Genomic DNA, 24,067 nt, shown 5'->3' on the forward strand with positions numbered 1-24,067 from the left:
AAATATAACGAGTTTGAGACAACATATTTGTAGATTTCATCATAATATACTTTTATATTTTGTGGGTATGATACAAACTGTCTCTTTCTGCAATATCTTCCCTAATGTGCATGAAATTGTGTAAAAATGATAAACCTTAAAGAGTTGTATATTGTTGAAATGCTCCATGCAATGTTGTGTTTCTAAAAATAAAAATAAATTTGATAAAACAAACATACTTTCATATTTTAAACAATATTTCTTTAGAATTAATCAGACATTCTAGTTGGTTCACACTCATATTCAAACACATCTTTGGCCCCAATGAGAAATAGTCAGCTCTGATGTATTCTGGATATTTGTGAAGCAATCAGAAAAGGTTGGGAATAAACACCTAGTGGGGTAGATGCATTTTTCATCAGATAGATGCAGATTTCAACGCAATGACTGACCTGGATGTGGACAGCAGTACTATATATGCATTGAAGAATACTGGTGAGTGGTAGAAGGTCTGAAGGTAATACAAAGAACATTAAACAATGTCTCGTGGTATAGGAAATCAACAGTTTTTTATAGGTCACTGAAAAAACATAAGGCTAACACAAATGTCAAAGGTTATGGAGCCTAAATCAATGTAATATCCCTCTGGCACAATCATCCCCATACCATGGAGAAGCTCACCAAGCTGCCACGATATAATTAGGAGAGAAAATAATCCCACATCAAACATGATACAAAGGAAGTTCAATGTTTCTTCAGTCCATGTGCTGCCTCGGTGAGCACCGGTCAAGGTTTCTCCCACATTAAGCCTTCCCCCTGACCAAACTACTTCACCAAACCATCTTCCCCTCCATAGTTCAGGTCATACCACATTCCAGTCACAACCCAGCCCTGCCTGCCCCATCTCTATGAGCCTATTCTACTTAGTCAGCCCATGTCTAATAGACTCCCAATCCTGGTCAACTTCCTGAAACTGACCTAGAATGTTGAGCAGCCACCCTGCAAAAGCAGCCATTTAAAGGCACAACATCATCCCTATGAAAGAGCTAGTGAAAAAAATGTTCAAAACAGACATTCACAAATGGAACCCAGAGAAACGGTGCACCGACAAATATCAGTGCTAAAAAGAATGGAACCGTCAACGCATTCAGCTCTTTTACACCTCTGACATTTCAGAATGGGGGCAAACCTTGGATCCCCATTCACCAACGTCAATGGGGCCCATGTTCTGGCATAGTTAAAGTCAATCTACAGTGGTGTTTTCTCAACTGAGGCTGCAGCCCTCTGTGGCAGTGATGAGGACCTGGATTGAAACAATGATAAGTCAGTCATCCATGTGGCTGTATGGCAGCGTGGGCGACAGGAATCATAATGGCTGGATGATGCACATATGATTTAACTTGGTTGATGGTGAAGGGTGATTGTTGTGGACTTGGAGATGATTCCGCACTTGGGATAATCTGAGGAACTACTCATATAATATTCACCTCCGCCACCACATACCTAACCCATCCATTTGTCGCGACACAGGTGGTAAATGAGTCATTGGTGGTGACTGGAGTATCAAGTGCAGGGGGTCACCAAAGACTAAAGGCCATATTTAGAGTTTGGCAGGTTACTCCATCCCCAACATGATGGCTATCCCTTCCGCCTTATTATGAGTGTCATATAATATACTGAACTTGTAATGAGGCAGATGGGAAATACATAACATTTGAGATAGAGTAACTTATCAGACAAACTCTAAATAAGTCCCTCTGCATTGGGAGACTGTTCGGCAGGAATAAGGGTATTAAAAACAGTCATATAAGTGGCCTAGGACTAGACTGGTTCTGGAGCTCAATTATAGGGTTATACTGTTGAGAAACGGGCACGTGGCTTTGAAGGGAATGGCAAGATCAGGACTAGACACAATAATCCTTAGCTGAGTGGTTGTATCAGAGAGGAGGAACCAGAACAAGCAACCTGACTTGGGTGTCCAGACGACAGCATAAGCAGAGTCTGCAGGCAGTAATGTATGCTAAGTGAAGCCTAAAGCCTCTGACAGAATATGATGGGGAAGTGCCACTGAGACAACAAAAGGCCTGGCATCCAGCGCAGAGTGGTCAGCAGGAATCAAGATTTCAGGACAATGTAAGTAGATTTTTCTTTGGCTGATTGTGCAGTCTCAAGGACTTGGGTTGAGATCGATTTGCTGTTGATATATACAGAGGCAGGGTAGCTTCTCACTAAGCATCCACCTCGACCCTCTATGGCTATTGGTGGCTCTTACTAAGTCATATCATATTTTTTTGCATACTTTGCATGTGTCCTACACACATAAATTACACATTTGCTTGCAAAATGTTACGTTATTCTGCTTTTGTGAATCGGCATTGGTTCAGCCATCTAATGCATCACATTCCCATGCGTTACTCTCATATTCAGAATAAAAATCTTTATGAATTGGGAATTAGGAGTCCATATGGACTGAAGAGTTAAAGAGATCACCTCATGTGAAACAACAAGGACTGATATAGTCCAGCCTCTAGGACCCTCCACCACATCTACGAGCAGGGAATTCTGACTCTACAAGGCTTCCACATGGGATAGCTAAGGTGTTTCACTTGCACCTGAAGTCAAACCAAACTGATACTGGTGCAGGGCACTTTCTGATGCTACTAGAAGCCTTCATTCTGATTACTACAATGGAAGGATGTGGGACCTTGTCCTCTTTGAGTTCAGTGGGATGCAGATCCACAGTAGAAATGTTCAAACATGGCCTCCCAACCAATTTTCTCCTTAAAAATAGAACTTCAGCTTACAGCAATGTCATTTCCGCCACTTTCCGGAAAGGAAAATCAATTTCAAAAGTACAAAAGACCGACAAGAATTCTACACTCTTTCACATTCAAAGAAATAAAAAAGAAGCTGGGTTTTCCTGTTGAAGCAGACAGTGGCTGCAACATATTTGCAATGTAAATAAAATGAGGAGCAATCATTTTCTGTTCCTTTTGTACAAGCCCAGATGATTTCTTTAACACTTCGAAACAGTGCAAACGAAACTACTCGTTTGGGAGAAGAGCATCCAGCAGCAAACATTTGCCACAAAGAGTGCGCAAAAACAGATGTGGGAAAAATAAACAGCCTTCCTCGGTGGACTCAGTAAAAAGGGCTGAAGAGCAAACACACGGTTTTCCTCCAAGAGACACATAAAGAACCCCACAAGAAGCCCGTCCTATTGACAAAGAAAGTACAAGGCTGAAAGTTGCTTTCGGGTTCAGAAAGCCTTTAGGGTATGCTCGGCACAAAAGAGAAGTGTTCCAAGGGCTTCTAGATGGTTTTTTTTTTAAGTGTTTTTTTTTCTTGTAAGAGTCATTCTGTAGTTGCTGATTTTACCTTGATGTGGATGCCTGTTCGCTTTAGACGTTTTTAATAAAGTCATAAAAACAGTTTCCATGCTTTCATTTGGATCAAATCCATACACCGCCAGCTCAAATGGGGCCTTTTAACATAGAGCTGACCCTGGTAACTAGAGTAAACTTAAAAGATAATGGGTAAAATAGACGCAGAATGGTATAGTCATTTTTGTTGAGGTTTGTATCAGTATCTGGAAAAAAATTAATGTATCTAAGCAATACATTTCAAGAGCAAATAGCTTAGACTCGGTAGCACGTGCGTTGTTTAAGCTCATTTTAAAACAGAACTTAAAAGTTTTTTGAGTTCTATTAGCCTTCAGAATTTTCAAATTGTTTGCAACTAGGAAGCAGGCAAAAAGCTTTATTTCCCTTCTGTTCAGCCAACTTCCAGAAGCTGTTCATTTTAAAAAAGCAAATGAAGTCCTGCGTAACCACTGAGGGAGGGTTTTTTGAGAAGCTTCAACCACTTCTCACTTCAATACTGAATTTTATTGCAGCCCATCCGCTGGGGATCTGTAGAGCTCTTAGCGTATGGAGCACATCACTGTATTCTAAGACTGATGTGAAACACAATGCAAACAATGACTCCTCGGGATAGTTTAGTGGGCATTTCTGAGGACACTGAGCTATCATGACACATTAAAGACTTTAAACTGTGGCAGAATGCCCTCTCCGACACAGAAGACATAAACCTTCTCCAACTCGTCCTCCGCAACTCAGAATTTGAGATTCTATTCACAGAGTTATTTTTCTTAGCCAGCCCTTCCACAAACGCCTGATGGCCTGTTTATGATCTCCCTAAACTTTAAACACCTCATTCCACCAATCCTTGCATGTTCCCCCCTCTTGTAACCCACAATATAGAAAAACAATCTTCCTGAAATGTTGTGCTCCTATAAGATATTCCTCCTTATACAAATGCACCGGCTCCCCATTTAATAATGGGAGATGACGTGGCATCTATGCCTTTGCTCGTGAACTCAGCCTTCAGTCGTTTATGGTCGCCAAATATATTATGCACCAAACACCAGACCTGGCTTTAATGAGATCTTCCACATAGGCATCTAACTGCAAATCAACAGCCAGGGACCAGGGTTCTAACACAGGACAGTGAGATTTGCATGTCTTAAGATTCTATAGGGAATAGAACCGATGAGCACAAGGTGGATGCATAGTGCTCGAAAACAGTAACAATGCAGGCGGTAGCACCAGGCTAGCAGCACCTGCATAGCAAGACATAGATTAGGATAGGAATGTACTCTTCAAGTATGAGTCCAATAAAATAGAGCTTCCACTGTTCTAAAGGGGCTTCTAGCAGCTGCCGGTTATTCACATAATTGGCAAACCCGGTTTTATAATGGAAAAAATTAGACATGGGAATAACAAATTTACCAGTTCTAAAGACATGGCTCTGAATCCCAAAGTGAAAGGAGATTTCTAGGATGACTTATGACAAAGTGCCTCTCCAGATGGACCTGGCAGTTGTGAACAGAAGGACACTTCTAAGCTTTCCTCACAAATATGGGATATTTGCTCTTAGCAAACTGACTGGTAATCTCCATATGTGTCTAGGATTTAATTTAAAAGTAACACCTCCTCTTCACACTGCCTTCTGCTTTAATCCACTTTATTCATCTCCTCTACTTTCTTAGCACTTAGTGTGTTTCAGTATGACGTAGACACAAACAACACACTAACAGCTAAATTACAGTGGCGACTGTGATGATGTCCGAGTTTTTCATAGATATATGTCTTTATTTTAATAATGGGTTTTTGGCTAAAAGTTCAGAGTGCAAGCAAAAATGGCAACATTAGAGGATCTAGCCCATGGGCATTTAACATCAGAAATGGAAACTCGACCTATGTATATATGTTAAAGGTATCCTGAGAATGTCTTTTGGTCAGTAATCACTATACCTTTGACTCATTCTAGAACCCTTGCAGGTAAAGAAAGGCAAAGAGGAGAAAGAAGGCATTCTCCTGCTTGGCCTTTAGGCGTTGAATGTCTGCCTCTGGACCAGACACAAAATATACCACCGTCAACTGGCTGCTCAAGTCCTTCAAAATCTACCAACAATGAAACCACTCCGCAAAATATGCCTTACAGCAAACTGCCACAGGAGCAGCAATTTAAATTTCAAGAAGACCGTCTTACCATACACAACAAGTTATATGTAGTTACTTCTTATGAGAGCTAGTTACTTCTTATGAGAGTTATGGATTACTAATATATGTATCAGTACGTGAAAATTTGTATGGCTCTCATAGCATACACAGCCTAATTAATCCTCGACCTATCATGGGCAAATATACTATTTTACAGGACTTTTCAATCAACGGTATCCTGACCAACTTTTAGTAAAAATAATTTTTAAAGGGTCTTGTTGGTAAGTTGAGAAGCTCATAGTGCACAACTACCCAGTGCACAGGTATTCTATTAACAAAATAGATCATCTGAAGTGGAAAAAATGAATAATTTGCTACTTCAGCACCTTTGGGACCATCAATCAGATTGAGATTAGCAACCCTCATTCAGTCTTCCGCTCTTTCACGTCTTGAGTCTGACTTGTGGTGTTTCTGTTACCCACTGTGTTCTCGCTTTTCAAGCTCTACTCTCTTTGAAGGCTCCTATCCAAGGTTTTGTATTTGGCTTCTCAAATCTAGCTTTACCCGCAATGCCATTCCTTTGAATAATTTAGCAAGTAGGGTGATTAATGTACTATTATTCTTATCAATCCTGTAACTTACCCATAATTCTCGACATGAATGGCAAAAGTGCATGTGAATTAGAATCACATTCATAAATGTACCATAGTTCAATTAAGAGATTTGTGTCAGACTGGGCATTAAATGCTATTTTACTCCATTCCATCTTGATGGCCCGCTAGCTAGTCCTCTTTCTAACGCTGCTAGCCTGCTCTTCAGGATTCACAGGTATGCTATGCACTACCACATAGTCCCTCCTCAACAGAAATCCTGAAACAATGAAATCACAACAGACAGCTTGCTTTGAACCCACTCTACTCCAATAAATCAGCCTACATGTGGCCAGCTCCTCACAATCAAGGGTCTCTGCTTCCACAGGGAGTAAGGAGTGTATTCCATCTTCTCTACCCCTTACTCACATGTGGGGGAACATCTCTCCCTTAGCCCCGCCTCAACCAGCACTGATTAAGCTATAATGAGACGAGCCACAAAGCGATAATGGTTTCCATTACCAGCTGAACAAGGAGTTGCAATAAAATGAGCATCAACCACAATTTAAAGTGTTTCCAAAATATACCAGTAAGCATGTGCTCTATGGGGCAATCCTCATATCCTGACCATAAGCATGGGTGTTCACAATGCCAACTCTACAAGACTCTACAATACTACACCTGTGTAGGAAAGGAGCCCAGGCTATTTATGAGACAAACAGGTGGTCTCCTCAATGGCATCGATCTTATTTGCAAATTGATCAATGCTAACCCTCAATTCCTGCCTTTAGATAAAGCAACAACCCACCACCCCACCCCACACCATTTGAAATTAAATGAATGCAACAGGATTCATATAGAGAAAAACTGCCTGTCCATATTTTTTGTTAATATCCACATTCACAGTTCTGACACCTCAACATATGTTTTATCTTAGATGTTACGGTATTGGTTTTGCAGGCTGCAAAGACATCAGCTAATTTATTGCAGCAACAAATTTGCAATGGAAATGAGAGATTGCTAGTTTGGATTTGGATAGTTATTTAGTTATTATTAATATGAAAAACACAACAATAGACCTGTTGATAATAAATAATACATTAATTTACCATGTTATGTGCTCAGATGAACTCAGCCAATATATAGAGTTTTAAACATGGCTTACAGGTTAAGACCATAATGTAATGAGAACTTGATTTAGGTCATTTCAAAAGGAAAGAAAACACATTCTGTTAAAGGTAATTACTGGATGATTGATTAAACGGCAATGACTGGAGTACATGTTAGCTATTTATACAGATGTTCAATAAAGGGCACTGTTGAGATGTGGCTCTGTTTAATTATTGATAACTACATGTCGAATCAAAGAGTGATCAATAGGCTTTTACCAGAAATAACACAAGTTTCGGAAAAAGATTCCTGGTATGGAGACAGAATCTTTAGGGAGAAACATAGCAATGAGAATAATGTCTACAAATCGCAGTAATTAATGAAATAGTCCAGGTGTGAACAGAAAACCAATATCCTGGTATTTAAATACTGTACAGGCTCACTGTTCTTTGTTGTGAAATGACTCAGGAAGTCCCCTGCTTTCATAACTTACTGTTCAAGCAGACAAGCAATGCAAAAAAACGTGAAATGAGTGTTTTCAACGTACATAACAGAAGGGAAAGTATATGTAAAAAACATCTTTACAGGGATTTGGGGTGTGGTCCCAGATGAAGACTAAAATATACTAGCCCACAGATGCATCAAAGTTATGTTTTGTGAGTCCTTAATAGCGAATTTTAAGGATTCACTATTAAAGACTCGCAAAACGGGATGCATGTAGGAATCGCAATATTATTTGCAATTTCTACTGATTCCTTATTTGCGATTCGAATGGGGAGTCATTCCTTATTTGCGATTTGCAATTAGCGAATCGCAAATGTGCCGCAATTTCAAGGGTGCCAGTGTGTCCAAAGGACACCCTGTAGCACTCCTGAAATGGTAATGTTCACTGGTGTTGCGCACACACATGTCCCAAGGACATGTGTGTGTGTAACATACAACTTAGAAAAATGCACTAAAGTGCATATTTGTAAGTTTTTGCTATTTTCCATGTAGTATGATTTCGCAGTAAATAGCGGCACCAGATTGCGAATTCGCAATCTTGGAATAATTCATGCATTGCATTTAAGGAATCGCAAATTGCGATTCCTTAAATGCAATTGCAATTTGAGAACTCACAATTATTTGTGAATTCTTAAATTGTGATTGCCTGAACCCTTGATGCATCTCAAACGCCATTTTTGCGGGCGCAAACGACCAAATTTTGCGAATCGCACTGTTTGCGCTCGCAAAAATGCTTGAATCGTCTGTAACTACCTATAGCAAATCTGGAGGAAGCATCCTCAGAAAGCTACATTCAAATTAGATGCATTCCAAACGCAAAATACTGAGGCATATGAACCACATAACACCCAAGAATTTTAACACTACCATATGTGATGGCCCGATCCTCAACACCCAAGGGGCTCTTTGATCAAAGACATTTTCACTGTACCATGTTACGGGTGGAGTTGAGGGTGAGGTATGGTGGGAGGTGGTGTGGTCTGTAGTGCCTTTGTTAATTAAGTTGCAGGATTTTACAGTGCCCAGTCTGTTTTAGTATGTTTCTGTAGTGCCAATAAATAGATTTGTAAACAAATTTAAAAAATGCATTTTAACACTGAGTTATAGACGAGTGAGCGATATAAACAGGAGGGTGTGGACTCAAGGGTCTGAGACATATCTTGGGATGGTCTCATATTAAGAAAGGTAGAAACACAACAGAAAATTAATAAGCTGGAAAAAAGCACAGAAGAGTACATAGGACTACATGCTATCTAAGAGACTGTACCATCCATATGATCATATATAGTTAATTTGTAAATAGCAGCTACTAAATTAAAAGCATGGGCTTTCCTTAAGGAAAAATATAGACCGCTGTAAAGCACTTCTACCATTTGGAACCTGTGTTACGTGTTTTACAATGTATCTACATTGGAAAAACATTAAATGATGCAAAGTTTCAATGCTATATAATTAAGAAAGAAAATTTCATGTTCCGGAAATAACCTTTCATTAACAGAGTCATTGTATAAAGTAGGCAGAAACAAATGAGCCAACCAAACTGTGTGGCCAGTAGTGTTAATTAAGGAAGAAATTGTATGGTCTCTGGGTGGGCCTGTGAGGACTTCCCTGCTACCACATTACTCTTCACTTTATTCTTTACACAGAGGTGAATCCAAAACTTTGACATACCAAATGCAGTTATAAACCATCCTCTTTCAGTATTCACTGGGTGACACATTCACTGAGATACAAACAGCTGTGATTGTTGCTCCCAGACAGTGTGCGTTCAATCAAGCACTGGAAATGTAGCGTACAGACAGATTCTAGGAATCAGATCCAAACAACTTATTTTCCAGTAATTAAAGTTCACCCCATATGCAGCATAATAGAGGGATCAAAGTTAGTGAACGAATGCACTAAATCAACAGAGTTGCTCTTTAAAAAAACAGATAACACGGCACCTCAGTTTCAGTATGTCCTACTATATAAACATGGACAAGAAGTTAGTACCGCTTTTGTTGGTAGAGAGTACTGCCCCATATAATTTCTGGCTGCTTTTCTCTTCTCTTCCATAAAATGTTATTCTCGAATGAAAATTAAAGATATGACTTGGCAGAAAGGTACCACCACACTCCTTTTCAACATTGACCTTCCCAGGAATCCTTTGGTGCCATAAAGCTGCAATTGCTCCGCTTCTTAGAACAGAGAAATCCACTTGGTATTCTAAAACAGGGGATCTATCACATGTTTCTGCATCCAGTGCAGATATCCCTGAAGCTGCAATAGAGAACATTAATATATATTCTCCTGGATGGTCAATATGGCACTCTAAGAGACAGTTGTCAAACAAGAGGGATTATCCTTTGCACTGTTTCATGCTGGCATCAACATGAGAAATGTGAGAAGGCAGCTAAAATTGCAATGAGGAATCTCCTATGTAGCCCATTTAAGGTAAAATGGGAGGGTACAGAAAAAGAACATTTCCAACCAGAACCATAAAATATTTTCTCTTATAGTTATAAGCAGTCTCGTGAAAATATGAATTATTAAAGTCTTGGGAGCTTACCACATATTGTGACTTGAACTTTATGAATGGATGCTAAGATACCCATCTGTTTACTGTCTTCCCGTCCCAAAATGTATGGATAATTGTGTTCTTAAAGTGTACTTCAAAAAGTGAGAAAACTAGTTCATTGCAAACCGGGAATACTCTAATACAGAGTATTATTTACATATACTCTAGTAGTAAACTTAATGTTAAACCTCATTAAGTCTGTCAAATCATCCAAATATTACCAGTTTAGCAAGTCATCCATTGCCTTCGCCTGCTCCAAATTTGTAAGCATGTTTTGTAGGCAGAAATTCTCTTTGAACTAGATTGTGTAATCAAACTCTTTCTGTAAATTACAACTGATTATTATTTGAAATCGCTGAATTGAAGTTACCTTTGGTATGTTTTACTAATAAGCAACTAGAAGAACAGTTGAGCACACCTTTGATGCTCGTGACTCAGGACATGTACACGATACACTTATTGGACCTTGGAGGGACTAAAAAGCCATTATGTTGCTCAACATATGCTACACATTGAACTTGGGTAAGTAACCATTTATAAAGTGACAACATATTAAGAACATCGGAAGGTATACTTTTAACAAATGATTAGCATCCCAGTATAAAGGAGAGATGCTGATTTTTTGTAGGTGCCATTTATCTCCTCAAAACCTAGTAACCACTCCTTTTTCATGTGTGTTCCAATTCAGTAAATCAAGGAAATGTTTACACCCCAATCACAATTTCTACAGATAAACTGCAGGGAATATAGTCAGTCACTATTATTTCTGACAGTTAGTTTAGGATGCTTTCTTACGTTATTTCAGTATAAACTTTCAGGTTGCACATACCTGTCCCTTTACATGTTAATTTTGTTAAGATAATGTTTGCTGAGTCACTCTTTCATCAGTGTTCCCAGGATTAAATCTTTTCATGCATCTGTGGTGTTTCTAGGTGTTTCTGGTTTGTAGCGTTCTCTGGTTTGGTATCTGTGACCAATCCACTGCTTCAACGAAGATCAAATTATTTTACCAAAACAAAGTGACACATCTGGAAAGGTGGGCTTCTCAAATCTGGTGACTTATGTGACCATTGGTTAGGCAATCATTTGCTGGTTTCCCAAACAATTTAGTTTTATATTTGGTAGACTTTCAAAACCATTTGGGAGACCCGAGCTTTTGTGAACATAACTGTCATGTGTTCCTAGATTTCACAGGGTGTCTTTCATTTAGGAATATGTGGTATTTTTAGATTTCTTCAGGTGCAGGTTTATCTGAGATAGAACGTGTGCGCGTGCCTAGGTGGACCGCCTGCTTGATATGGCTTTTCTCAGTTTCCTTCACACATTCATATTCATTTCTGCAGGAGGGAAATCCTGAATTTTGTTTCGTTCCTAATTACTATTATTTTTTAATATGGATGTATTTGACTGCAAGATAAAATAGGCATTCCAAGCAAAACACTATAGCTACTGAGATATTAGGCATAGGAAATATTTGAGTCCTCTGTAGTAACTTCAGGATTATAGGTTTACCAATTTATATGCCCATGATATTTAACATTTGCTACTGTATTAGACAATGTATTCATCCCACTTCGTGCAGAATGCTAAGTGAGACAATATTTCATAAGTATCTTTGCTGTTTTTAATCTTAACCTGGATAACCATCAGGGATAAAAATTCTTGGGTTAGCCATAGTTTATTTTAATTATCCCAATCCACCATTAATTTATTTGCTCTCAAAGATAATGGCAAATGTTGGCGGCCTGACTGGCATAAGACACTTAGAGAATAATCTCCAGCAAAATAGCCCTTCAAGAGTATTGCACCACCCACAAAGTGACGAGCATGAGTCGATCATGAAGGCTGCCACTTGGAGGATGAGGTTCTGTGCATCCTGAAAAAAATACGGCTAGAGACCTGACATGGTCCACTGACCGGATCATAATCAGCTAAATCCCACTGCCACAGAACTGCACATGTTTATGATTCAGTGAGTGAGATGAACGCCTGGAACTGAAATATGTTGTGATCATAAAGAGATGTTGCTCTTTCTGCAAAGGATTTACCATGTGGTAACCCCCTCGTGGAATATAAATGTTCAATTACTTCTGCAGGGCAATAGTAACAACATTGGCAAACTGGTGTTGCTATAACTATGGAGATCAAATGTAGCACTGCACCTTTTCGAGTCCTGGCACTTAAACATTCCGCCAGCCCCTTATTTCACATGGTCAGTTGCAAGTCTCTGGTCCTCTGCTATTCATTGACAAGGAGTCTGAATGCACAACAGTGAAATACGAGTAATTTAAACAAAAGGAAGGCCTGGCTATGCCCAATAACATCAGCAGTTCCTCTGTAGCGGTCCTGCCAGAACAAAATAAAATAGGACCCAGAGAATATAAAATCAATACACGCGTATTTCATACACTATAGTTAGGCAGCCCTATATGTTCAATTACTATTGAAGAACAAAATTAAATGTATTATCATATAAAAATGCCCACATGTTTATGTCTTTTAGAAGTTCTCTACCATTGGAAGTAAACTGTTCATGGGTTTACTGAGACTAATGCGTCGGATGGAAGCTACTGGAGACTGACCCTGGTGAGGTGAATGTTTTCTAGTAAGATGCTGAGGGCTTTATATTATTTCATTTGAACTGGCTGCTGAATCTCATGCTAAAGCAAGTGTAGACCATAGTGCCACATGAATCCAACCAATTCAAGCACTGCTAGGGATCATGGGCTACTGAGCGTTGGAGCGCTGTGCGGAGGCGCTCGAAATCTGGCGCTAATGACCCTCCCCACATGAAAAGGATGCTCCGGGTATGCTAGGGTGCTTCTAAGTCAGGATATGGATTGTTGAGGCTGAGATTGCGATGCAATGAGTAGGACCCGGGAAGCAGTGGGGAGGGTTAACACCAGTTCTGGGCTTCTCCACCTGGCAGAACAAGGTGGGCATGAGGCTTTTATGTGGTGACGACAGAGGTTGTTAACCCTAATGCCTTAGGTACTAATCAATGTATATTTATGGTTTGGGCTAAGTTTGTTTCTTTGAAAGTTGTTACTTTTTTTGGGCTTTTTGACAGAAAGGATATTCAGAATCCACCAGCTGTGAGAACATGACATGATCTGTCTCTGTGGATTCAGTCAGTTTTATAATTTTTGAGGAAGCACTTTGCGGAAGATGCACCTGATTTTTTGGTGCTGGGTGCGTTCATTATGAATAGAAATTATTTAAGTATTATCAATATGCCAGCATTAAATATTTCAAGACAAACGTTTAAAACAATACCATGTGAATCAATTATTACTAATGCCTTAAAAGTGGAAAATAAAACCAAGAGACAGGGCGAGGATGTAACAAATAAATCACATTATGAGGATATTGCAAGAAACATGAATGGTGCAAGTTCACCTCCTTCCTTACTTGTAGCTTCTCAAATAGTGCATCCTAAAAAAAACTCATGCAACCACACAAGATATCACAGCAGTTGTGCCTCCACATGTCACATACATTTGTATGTTTTCCATGAGCATTCTACACAAAAACAGAGATTCTTTGCAGCAGGCAGCATACTTTCGCTCCAAACAGAGACTTAAAAGAAGCAGCAATCCCTCACACCCATCTCATTATTTCAGCAGTGATGGTATGACATGATCAAACACCGTGTTTCTCGAGGAACATCATGTGGCAAGGCTATTTTTATCATTATATTGGACACAAAAAAACTTTCCAAAATTGCCTTTCCACCAGCAACCCTTGCCAGTGGAAAGATAATTTTGGAAAGTATTTTCTGTAAAACATCTCGAAGTGCAAGAAACACTTCAACAGACTTCCTTTTTGTACATTTTGACTTTGAAAGGGATTTTCTCGTATTCCTCAGTATTCGATTCTGCACAAGTACAGTTATTGCTTTTTATGACATCACAACTTATACTTCTTAAATGTTTAAATTAAAAAGAGCAAGATGCTTAAGCCCAAATAAAAACAAACACCACAAAATAGAACATTTGTTATGGTGCACAACTTAGACCCCCAAATCTGCTGAAATCTCCTATACAGAGCACAGTGTCCTGAATTTCTTCAAAATGGCTAAACTTTGTTTCGAAAAAATCAATAGTTTGAGGGGTATGAACCCAAGATCTGAGGGGTTGGTGTTAATGGACACCCCCAAACTCATTAGTTCAACTGGAGAGTCCTAAAAAACAAAGCAAAATAAGACAGTCTCTAAAAGCAACAAATAGGGCTGTGATGTAAAATATATGGTCACCTGCAACTAGAGATATAGAAACATAGAATTGCCTAATTGTGTGCATGACCGTGCCCCTTGTAACAATAGAAACAAATGCATCTTTTTCATCATTGAAGTCAACACACCGGATGTGGTCTTGCTTTGCAAAGTAAAGATGGGGAATCAAGATAAGACTAGGCCTTAATTTCTAACTGGCATCTCAGTCGAGTGAGAAAAGAGAAAGGGGAAGGTAGATTAAATCAATTTGAGTGGCACAATATAATTAAGAGGATGCTTTGCACAAAATCTACAATTTTTTGCTCCCTTTCTACGATTGGCTCAGCTCATTACAATTCATCAAATAACTTGTTGTTATGACAATCTCTCAATCACAAAAAAGTTCAATGTGTGATGCAAATAGCCAATTTTTCCAAACGAAAATAAAATAATAGCATAAAATAGTGCAAAATTCTTATACAACTCAGTGTTGCCATATTTTTGGGATGACATGTACTTACAGTCTTTCCAGCTCCTTCAGGTCCTGGAATGCACCCCTTTCAATAGTAGTAATCTTGTTTTCCATAAGCTGACTGAAACAAAGAGCATACAGGACGCATTTTAACGTGAGCAACAATAAGGCTGCCCTCAACACCTGTCAACGCTCAACACAAAGAACTGATCTCTCGCAACCACCTCACCTATTCTTCAGTAAATTTGAACACCGGTCTGACATTTCACATCCAATTTAATGCATTTGGTGCCCGTGTCACCTGACACCCCTCTGGGGTCCGTGTGCTGAAGCGAAAACAAAAAAGCCAGTCACCGCACCATGAAAAATCAAAGAAGCAAATCTTCCAAATCTGCTCAGGAACTTGTTTCTGGGTCACTGGCGACTGTTTTGAAAATAAGGCTGAGGTCCCTTGATGTGGGACACTGCCAGGCAATGATTTGATCACGTTTGACATAATTGACCATGAACAATTGTTATTACTTGACAGCTAGTGAGCTAACTTTTTTTTTTTTTGCTCAAAGTCTAAATGTAATAATGGATGGTTTCGCGATCACACGTTTGGCTAAGTAATTTTGTTAAATAAAAGATTTCCAGACAATTTTGTGCATGGTTCGGTGGAGCACACAGGGAAATTTCATGGTAGAAATTGAGAATTTAAAACACTATCCAAGTGAGTAAAGTACATGATAAATTTATATGTGTCATTGAAAAGTACACTTTTAGAAGTAGGAAATGTAATGCGAATAACTCAGAAAGATGGGTTCTCTAAAAGTGGAAATAAGTGTACTAAATTCATACCAAGCGCTGATATAGCATTATTTACTAAGAACTAAGAAATTATTCAAAACCAGCCAAAACAAAGCATAGACTCTTTCATAACTAAACCTAGACAGATTGAAAGTAGAAGCTAATTTTTCCAAAACGTTAATTTCAAGTTTGCAGTCCCCGAGAAAGCTATGCTCTTCTTTGGCCCTCTCTCACACAACTATGGCTGTCTACAGCGTAGCGGAACTCAAAAGAAAAAACAACTTTGAAACAACTTTGGACAGAAATGTTAGCTATGACACTTACTCAACAAACCAACCCAACACTTAACCTTACACAACAGTAGTGTAGACGCTTTTAATAAACAGCCATATTGCTGTAGTTACTGAGGAATGTTTTTCAATGCAGAACATCACATTTGCGACAGAGCAATCTGTCTTCCAAATTGAAAATCGGGTCAAATGTTTCTGGCTTTAAGCGTTCTCACTAAACATTGTTTTGCAATTATATAACTTAATGCATATAAGGAACTACAATGTGCTTTGTAGAAAAAATGTACTTTCCCTTCACAATGGCCTACACAAACCACTTTTAACCTGATCGTTGAATACATTTTCCACAAACCTTATAGAACCAAGAAAGAAACAAATAACAGACAACTAACTGTCTGATTGTATTCCCAGGTGTGTACGAAAGGATACCCAAATTGAAAATACACTGTGTTGCCACAATAATGGTGCTAAGCACTCTATAAAAGTGAAAACATAAGTTGTATGTGTGTTTATAAGAGTAAATCATTTCGCCCAGACAAGAGAGAAAATCTTGGGATATACTGTATCTGTGCCATAGCGTATCATTAAATCACAGTAACTGCCAACACCATTACATTACAGCTTTAAGAGGCAACCATCACTTGGAACTCAGAGATACTATAAACAGAAAGTGGGTTAATATTTTAGAGTTATGGTCTATAATGTGTACGCCAAAAAGTGCAGAGGTCATGCGCACAGCATGTACGTCCAGTTCTTTTCGTTGTAAAACATAAGACTTCAAATCAACAAGTGCAACGTACAGGAAAACAAAATGGCTGACTTACAGCACTCGCAGATGTTTCAATCCAGCAAAGTCTGTCTTGGTGACTCTTGTGATGTTGTTGCCATTGAGATCCCTAGGAGAAAAAAAGCAGGAATCTGCATTCAAATGACTCATACTATCCATTTCGGTTTTGCTCAAGCTCATATTTCTGGGATTAAAAGTTGGACAAAGCTTACGCATTTCATTACGCAACTGTGATTGAGAGGGTGGGGTATGTAAACCAGTAACATTACCATATCCTCAAAACTTTACTTCCAATTGTCTCCTTGTGCAAACCTGGAGTGCATACTCTGAATTAACTACATAGACAATGTTGATAAATAATGTTTTATCTTTTATTTGATTAAATGTGAAACAATGATAGATATTTATATGGACCTCACTTATGGGACCAACCTTAACTGTTTTCATGGCCAATGTCTACTTCTCCTTCGGCCTCAACCCCTCGGCATCCTTGTCTCCTTTACCACGTTCACCTCCTTTATTTTTATTTTTAAAATCTGTAATTCAGATGTCCTTGATTTGGACGTACAAGCAAATTAAGGAATGTGCAAAACGAGCTGTTGGATGATAGGTTCCATTCAAAGTATTGGGGTACATTATTATATTCAACATCTGTTCCTTATTATGCCTGTGCATACTTAAGAACTTAAAAAATAAAGTAAAAAAAGTTGGAGGAAGCAGTTTTCCACAAGCCATCGAACCCATTAAACTATGTAACCGACAAGGAATGAAGTTCACTTCTCGAAGCTACAGTGAGCGCTGAGGACTTTGCCTGAATTGTTCCAATTGGCAACAAGAAAAATGTTATTGACTCATTTTAAATATGCAGGCAGTCAAAAAAAACACCTGATAAATTTTATGGCACAAAATACTACATCTGAATATACTAGGAGTACCCATTTTCAGAGCTCTTTGGGGCTGAGGGCAATTGGTGTTTTAAATGTGAATCAAGCTTTGATTTTCCATTTGCAGGGCACTGGCCTGAATTTATATTTGAAGAGGGTCACAGCAGAAAGGCGAATATTTCCTCGAAATATGCATGCAGGGTGAGAGCACAGAATGTGATTCAAGAACAGCAAATCTGCAATCGTAAGTGTCTGTCAAATGTTGAACTTTCCGTCTGGCGCGTTCATGGGCAGAGTAGGGGACCTTAACATTCAAACGTACAGGTTTATGACCTCGTAAGGGTGAAGATACGTGTTTGGTGAATTCACAAACGTTTCTAGAAGTGAGACTGCAAACCTTTGACAGACGAATGTTCCCACCCATACTTCTGTAAACTTTCCTGATTTCAATTTTCAGATTAGCAATATATCCATGGATATTTGCTTGTTTGTATTTTTCCCACCATGGGAAAACATGCTTCCTGTGGTGAAACCTCACTAAAATTGCGTGTGTTCCTTTCCTCATTAAAGAAATAAACAATTCGAGCTCTTCTTAAGTGTACATTTCTGACATTTCCAAGGAGACAAGGGGTCATGGAAGAGTTTGGAAATGCTTACAGATATATACGTTTGTCGGTGTATACAAAGTCACAGAGCATGGGACGCCCCCTCCCTGCCCTGTGAATAGATTTATTTACTCAAAAGAAATTGTATAAGTAAACTTTTTTATGAATGTCAAACAACTTATTTGTGGATTGAAATGATGGTTTTTGGCTTCGGGAAGAGACTGTTTAATGCCTATATGCATGCCTTACTTTCACAGACACACACACAGAAATTGCTTTGCTAAGTGTCCCTCAAAGGGAGCTGTATATAAAATGTAGACAGCCTCGTGCCACAGCGCATTCTCAATATCTTCATGAATATTCAAAAGGTGAGGGCTAGCAGCCGCGTCAACCCCTACTTAGGGGCTCGTTAACACGAGTGACAGCCAGGCACCCCCTGAAAGACTGTGCGTGCTCACATTAATTTTACTTTGGGGTGAGAAAAACGGCACCCTCTTTAAAGACCCCTGCTGCCCCGCGGTGCCTGTAAACTTTCAGCTGCATTCAGGGTACGGTCAGGGGACCTTGCTGCACTCTCGGTATTGCATCGATCGTTTATTTCATTAATGTGTTATTTTTGATAACTGTCCCGAGTGATCGCGCCACGCTCGGTGTCAGAGCTACAGTAGTTGCAGAAAGAGTACAAGTTGACTCAAGCGATCCCGACCTGTGTCCATAGGCTCTGGGAAAATTGTGCGCGTTGGTGTGAGTGATTTATACAAGCGCATGTGGCAGGAAACTGTAAAGCGCCTACTGTTTGTTTACAAGGCGCGGACTGACTGAGCCCCGCAGCCATTTCGCGTCTCCGGAACGCGGCCACGCGGGTAACTTGTGCGGTTCTCGAAACTTGTCCGCGCTTGAGAGGGGGTTCCAAAAATAACACACAGGTCACCTGTCCAGGAATGTGGGGCGTCTGAGTGCACTTGGAGTTTCAGCGCCCCTAATATCTTGACAGTCTTTCGTGGCACCACAGCGTATGCGATCCCTGCCGTGGTGCGACGAGCAAACGAGTCACCTTGCACCGAGCACACGGAACGGATAAAGCCTCACAGGGCAGCTCTGCGGGCTCAGGGTCCCCCCTGGCACGGGCCATGGTCGCGAACTTTAAATCGATTCAGAGCTTGGACGTATTCTACCAGTTTCCCAGAGGCTCTTCTGCACAGCGAGCCACCTGACCTGGCGGCTTGTCCTTACACGGCCTGCAATAGACTGCAATTAAAACCGATGACTGTTATGACACGGATCGAGTCATTAACGAGGTTTGATTGTACTAACTACCAAAGTCTTCGCGAAAGTTCCAACCCTCGGCTATTCGAAGCACTTTTTCTGGTATTTAATTAAAGTTAGTTTGGGAACGACGCAGGGTGCGTATTGCTGGTAACTTATTATAATTTCAGTTCACTACAAATGCCTAAAAAACACACCCTAAGCCTTCGCCAATGCCCCAGCGCATAGAAAAACGAGACTTTTTTTTAAGTTTCTATCCGTTAACTCAGCAAGTGCCTAATTGTAAGGCAATTCAAAGTTAAAAACTCAGAATAAACTGATCAACTTTGGCTACTCCGTTTCACTCGCGTTTTCAAGTATTCACTCCTTCGTACAGTAAATATTACTCTCCAGGGGAAGTGTTTATTGATTAAGTTTATGTGACCTTGGAAAACGTACATTTTAAAAGGAGATAGGCAGGAGAAGACACTAAAACGTAAATAATTATTCATCGCATCATTGAGTGAATACATTTATTAATTACAATGCAAATATTGTAAGTCATTCAATTTATTATGGATTCTTACTTTACATGTTTGACGGCGTGCACACGTCAGTAGCACTGCTAAATGAAATATTTGTAAGGAATCACACTTGACCGTGTTGTCCGTGTGAATGGAGCAGGCTACGAGTGCTTCTCTGTCTTGGCTGGGGGTGCCTCGGACATGTAGATTCCGGCGCCCCCTACCCCTGGGCGCCCCACCGCAGCACGCACCTCTTCACATTATCGGGTGGAATGTCTCCCATCCAAGTAAAATGTACACCCCCGCCCCCTTGATATCTGCCCCCCCCCTGATTGTCGCATGGCACTATCTCCCCAAAACGATAACACCCCCACCTCAACAGTCAAGTGAGCCTTCTTTGGACAGCGCCGTACACTCCGACTGCACTTCGCCAACATCTGCAGGGTCAGAACACCAGGGCGGGCCGGGCAGGGGTGCGGTGACAGTTCTGCGGGCCTGGGTAAAGTATGGGTTCTGACAGGCACTTTACAAGTCTATATTCTGCCCTGCCTTTAATTATACTGCCCACCCGGAAAGGGCCTGAACAGTGCGGGTCAGCCGCGCTCCCTGGCTCCAAGGAGGCGGACAGTCACCGGGTATTAATCGATACCAGATATGATCATAAACCTCTTCCATGGGGCCGTGACGTCGAGCCCTGCAGTCACACGCAGTGTCTGCGGAGCGCGCCGGGTGTCGTCTGCGCGGCGCTGTGTAATCTTATCTCCGGTGCAGCCCGGGGCACAGACTGCATTCCCACAGGTGTGTGCTGCTCAGGTTATGTTTTCTGTGCAGATGAGGTCTTTTTTACCACGAGTCTCGGACTGTGGCATAGTTGCCGTGTCCGTGTGTTTTCGAGGCTATCTTGAGTTTCCCGGGGCTGTCAGAGCGCATTAAAGCCGCTTCTTTCTTCGACCAAACATGGGACTAACAAACAAAGCTAGTTTGAAAGTTATTCCTGAATATATCTGACCCAGTAACTATTTTTTTTTGCATTCTCTTCCAGTGCCCGAGTCTATGTGCACTCTTTTTTATTCTACAGGTGTCTAAAACTAAGTTCCTTTCAAGAGTCTGCCGTGTCTCTTCCCTCTGTGTCAATGCAGACTGGACACATATGTCTCAATTTTAGAGTCTTTATCATGTCTCAAAAACATGTTTATTTGCTGTAGTCAGCTCCTGCGCCAGATGTCACCTGTTCGTGTTTAGAAGCATGTTTTTCTGCCTGACCCCACATGCCCCTTTGCTTGAAGGCTACCCCTTACTCTGATCTCATGCGCCTCGCTTCTAGAGGCTGGCGCGTGCCTGGTTTCATATGCTAGCGCTTTGAAGGCTGGCCTCGTGTCTGTCTCACGGCTCGCTATCTCTGCTGTTGACAGCCCCTGCGTCAAACCCCGTGTCTCTCTTTTGAAGGATGTCCTGGTCACTGCGCCTGATGTCACGTTCTTATTTTGGAGACTGCCCCGTGTCTCATCTCACGTGTACTCCCCCAGAGGCAACACATGAGGTCTCATCTTAACGTGTACTCTTTCAGAGGCAGCCCAGTGTCCGAGCTCACGCGTACTCTCTCAGAGACTTCCCCTGTGTAGCATGTTCAGTGTCTCAGTTTACGTGCAGTCTCTCATAGGCACCCCATGTGTCTCATCTCACGTGTACTCCCCCAGAGGCAGCACATGATGTCTCATCTTAACGTGCACTCTCTCTGAGGCAACCCGTGTCCGAGCTCGCGTGTACTCTCTCAGAGGCTTCCCCTGTGTACCAAGTACTCTTTCAGAGTGTCAGTTTACGTGCAGTCTCTCAGAGGCGCCCCAAGTGTCTGATCTCACGTGTTTTCTCTCGGAGGCAGCCCGTGTCTCATCTCAAAATGCCCTTGTTGAGAAGCAGCCCTTGTCCGATCTCACGTGTCCCTTTTGGGATGCTGGCAGAGTCTGATTTCACAGGTAGTGTCTCACCTCGTGTGCCCCCTTTGCCACCACCCCTGTGTCTGGATTAGGTGTCCCTCTTTTAAGAACGGCCCTACGTCCACCCCCACGTGCCCACTTCGCACTCCCGACGGACACGGCCAACCCTAGGTATAAACGTGGGGTACTCACAGGCGCTCGGTGTTGCGCGGGATGTTGCGCGGGACGGCGCGCAGGGCCAGCCCGTGGCAGTCGACGGTGCTGCCGGTGCAGGAGCACTGCGCGGGGCAGGACTGCGGGGCCACCTCGCTGAGGATCACCAGCACCAGCGCCGCCGACAGCGGCAGCTTCCAGAAGCCCAAGCCACACATCTTCTTCTTCACCAGCTCCAGTAGCCTGGGTCCGACAGGCGGCAGGGCTGCGGGGCTCCGGGAGCGGGCGCAGTCCGCGCAGCTATCCCAGTCCAGGGTCCGCAAGCAGGCGGCGGCGGCGGCAGCAGCAAGTTCAGCCGGCGAGTCTGGCGTGTGCGGTCTGCGGGGGAGGGTCCGCGCGGTGCCCGTGCGCTCTATTTCTCTGCATCCCCTTCATGTTCTGCATCTCCTGCAGCTCGGGCATCTCCGGAGCCCCGCCCACCGGGGGCTCCTCCCCCGAACTGGAGAGACAGCAGAAGGGCTAGGACCGCCCCGCCCCCAGAGAGCCAGCGAGCGCATCCCACCCTTCCAGGCGTGTCCCACTCTTTGTGCGTCCCTACCTACCCCGAACACGGGCGTGCTGAAGGGGTGCGCGCGCGTGAAACCCGTCGCATGCACGTGTGGCTGTGAGAAGGGACCGGCTGGGAGGTGCGGCAGCAGCGGCAAATGACATTAGGTGTCCACGAAGAGCAAGCGTAGCGGGTTTAACTTCATGTGACATACTGCACCTAGAGTAAGCACGCTACAACTGCGGAGTGTAAGTCAAGTGCCAACGCGAAGAACAGTTTGACATTGCCATGCCTCCTCTGAAGTTCAGACATTCAGAGGGGCGTGTCTGGGTATGCCACCCCCTTCGAGGGGTAGAAGCCACAGCTGGTGGAAGGACACCTGCAGCGCAGCCAGTCTAGTGGGGTTTAAGAGTATGCCCTGCACGGCTCGAGTCGGGGTACCACGTGGGTGGACGGCGTCCCCCCACATATTTTACCGGGTGGACACCGTCCCCCCTGCCAAACAGCTGGACTTCACTCTTTGGCCTCTCTGGGACAAGGAGCTCGGAGCTCACAGCACGCTGCTCACGCGCTGACTTCTCAGATGCAATCGCATCTAAGGGGTGAGCGAGGGGAGGCAATGAGCCAGATAGTGCAAGCCACCCTTCGTGACGCCACTTCCTGTCGTGACGTCACTTCCGGTGACAGCGTCCATCCCCTTTTCTTTTAGGACTTGTGCCCGGCCTGTCCATCTCCCAGGTTCTCACACTGCTGGTCATTAACCACTTGTCGACAAAGCCCTTTCTGTACCCCCTACTACTCCGCCAACCTCTGGCTGGAGCCTTATTTTGATGTTTGGGGCAGTTTTCGCCTCAGCCTCATAACTTTTTGTTCTCGTGAAATTTGCACCCATTTCCCCTACAATTTGGGGTTTCTAAAGTTACGCAGGGTTGCTAGGTAAGCTGAGTGATTAAACATTTGGCAGCCAAGTTTTAAGGCTGGACAGGCAACTCGAAGAGGTAGTAGGTGGGGGAGATCTTGGCATGGAAATAAAATTATGGGACCTAGAGGTGTGATGTGGCAGTTGGAACAAGGAATTATTTCTAGTCATCATGCAAACAACCAGGGCTTTATGTGGGATGAAAGAACTGGGCAAGGGGTCTCTCATAGGGGCGTGGTCACTCTAATTAAGGCTTGAAACGCTTAAGTTAAAATTCTGTGCTTAGCATAGTGTGCTGCCCCACTGGTATTTTGCTGCTTGTGTCCATTCACCCAGATGTATAATACAACAAGTAACATCATACCTACAACAAGCCAGGACTATTGGCTTTGTCAATGGTTGTAAGTTGCACAAGATAAATAAGCAACGACTATCATTTCTTTGTATATAATATTGAAAAT

At 42.1% G+C, this 24,067-nt stretch overlaps 1 protein-coding gene across 3 annotated transcripts in view; it reads right to left on the reverse strand.

Annotated features, from left to right (window-relative positions):
- Window positions 1–22,618, reverse strand: part of SLIT2 (slit guidance ligand 2) — a 650,203-nt gene extending 627,585 nt beyond the window's left edge. For 2 of the 3 annotated variants that reach the window (XM_086964038.1, XM_086964040.1), the window contains exons 1-3: window positions 22,180–22,596; window positions 16,833–16,904; window positions 14,979–15,050 (exon numbers count right to left, since the gene is read on the reverse strand). In XM_086964038.1, the coding sequence (XP_086820164.1) occupies window positions 14,979–15,050; window positions 16,833–16,904; window positions 22,180–22,358 (323 nt within the window). In that variant the 5' untranslated portion in view covers window positions 22,359–22,596. Of the gene's footprint in view, window positions 1–14,978; window positions 15,051–16,832; window positions 16,905–22,179 lie in introns of all 3 variants that reach the window. The other variant, XM_086964039.1, reaches the window with a different exon arrangement.
- Between the last annotated feature and the right edge of the window lie 1,449 nt (window positions 22,619–24,067).

Source organism: Lissotriton vulgaris, chromosome 3_2, assembly GCF_964263255.1.
Source record: "Lissotriton vulgaris chromosome 3_2, aLisVul1.2, whole genome shotgun sequence".
Lineage (NCBI taxonomy): Eukaryota > Metazoa > Chordata > Amphibia > Caudata > Salamandridae > Lissotriton > Lissotriton vulgaris.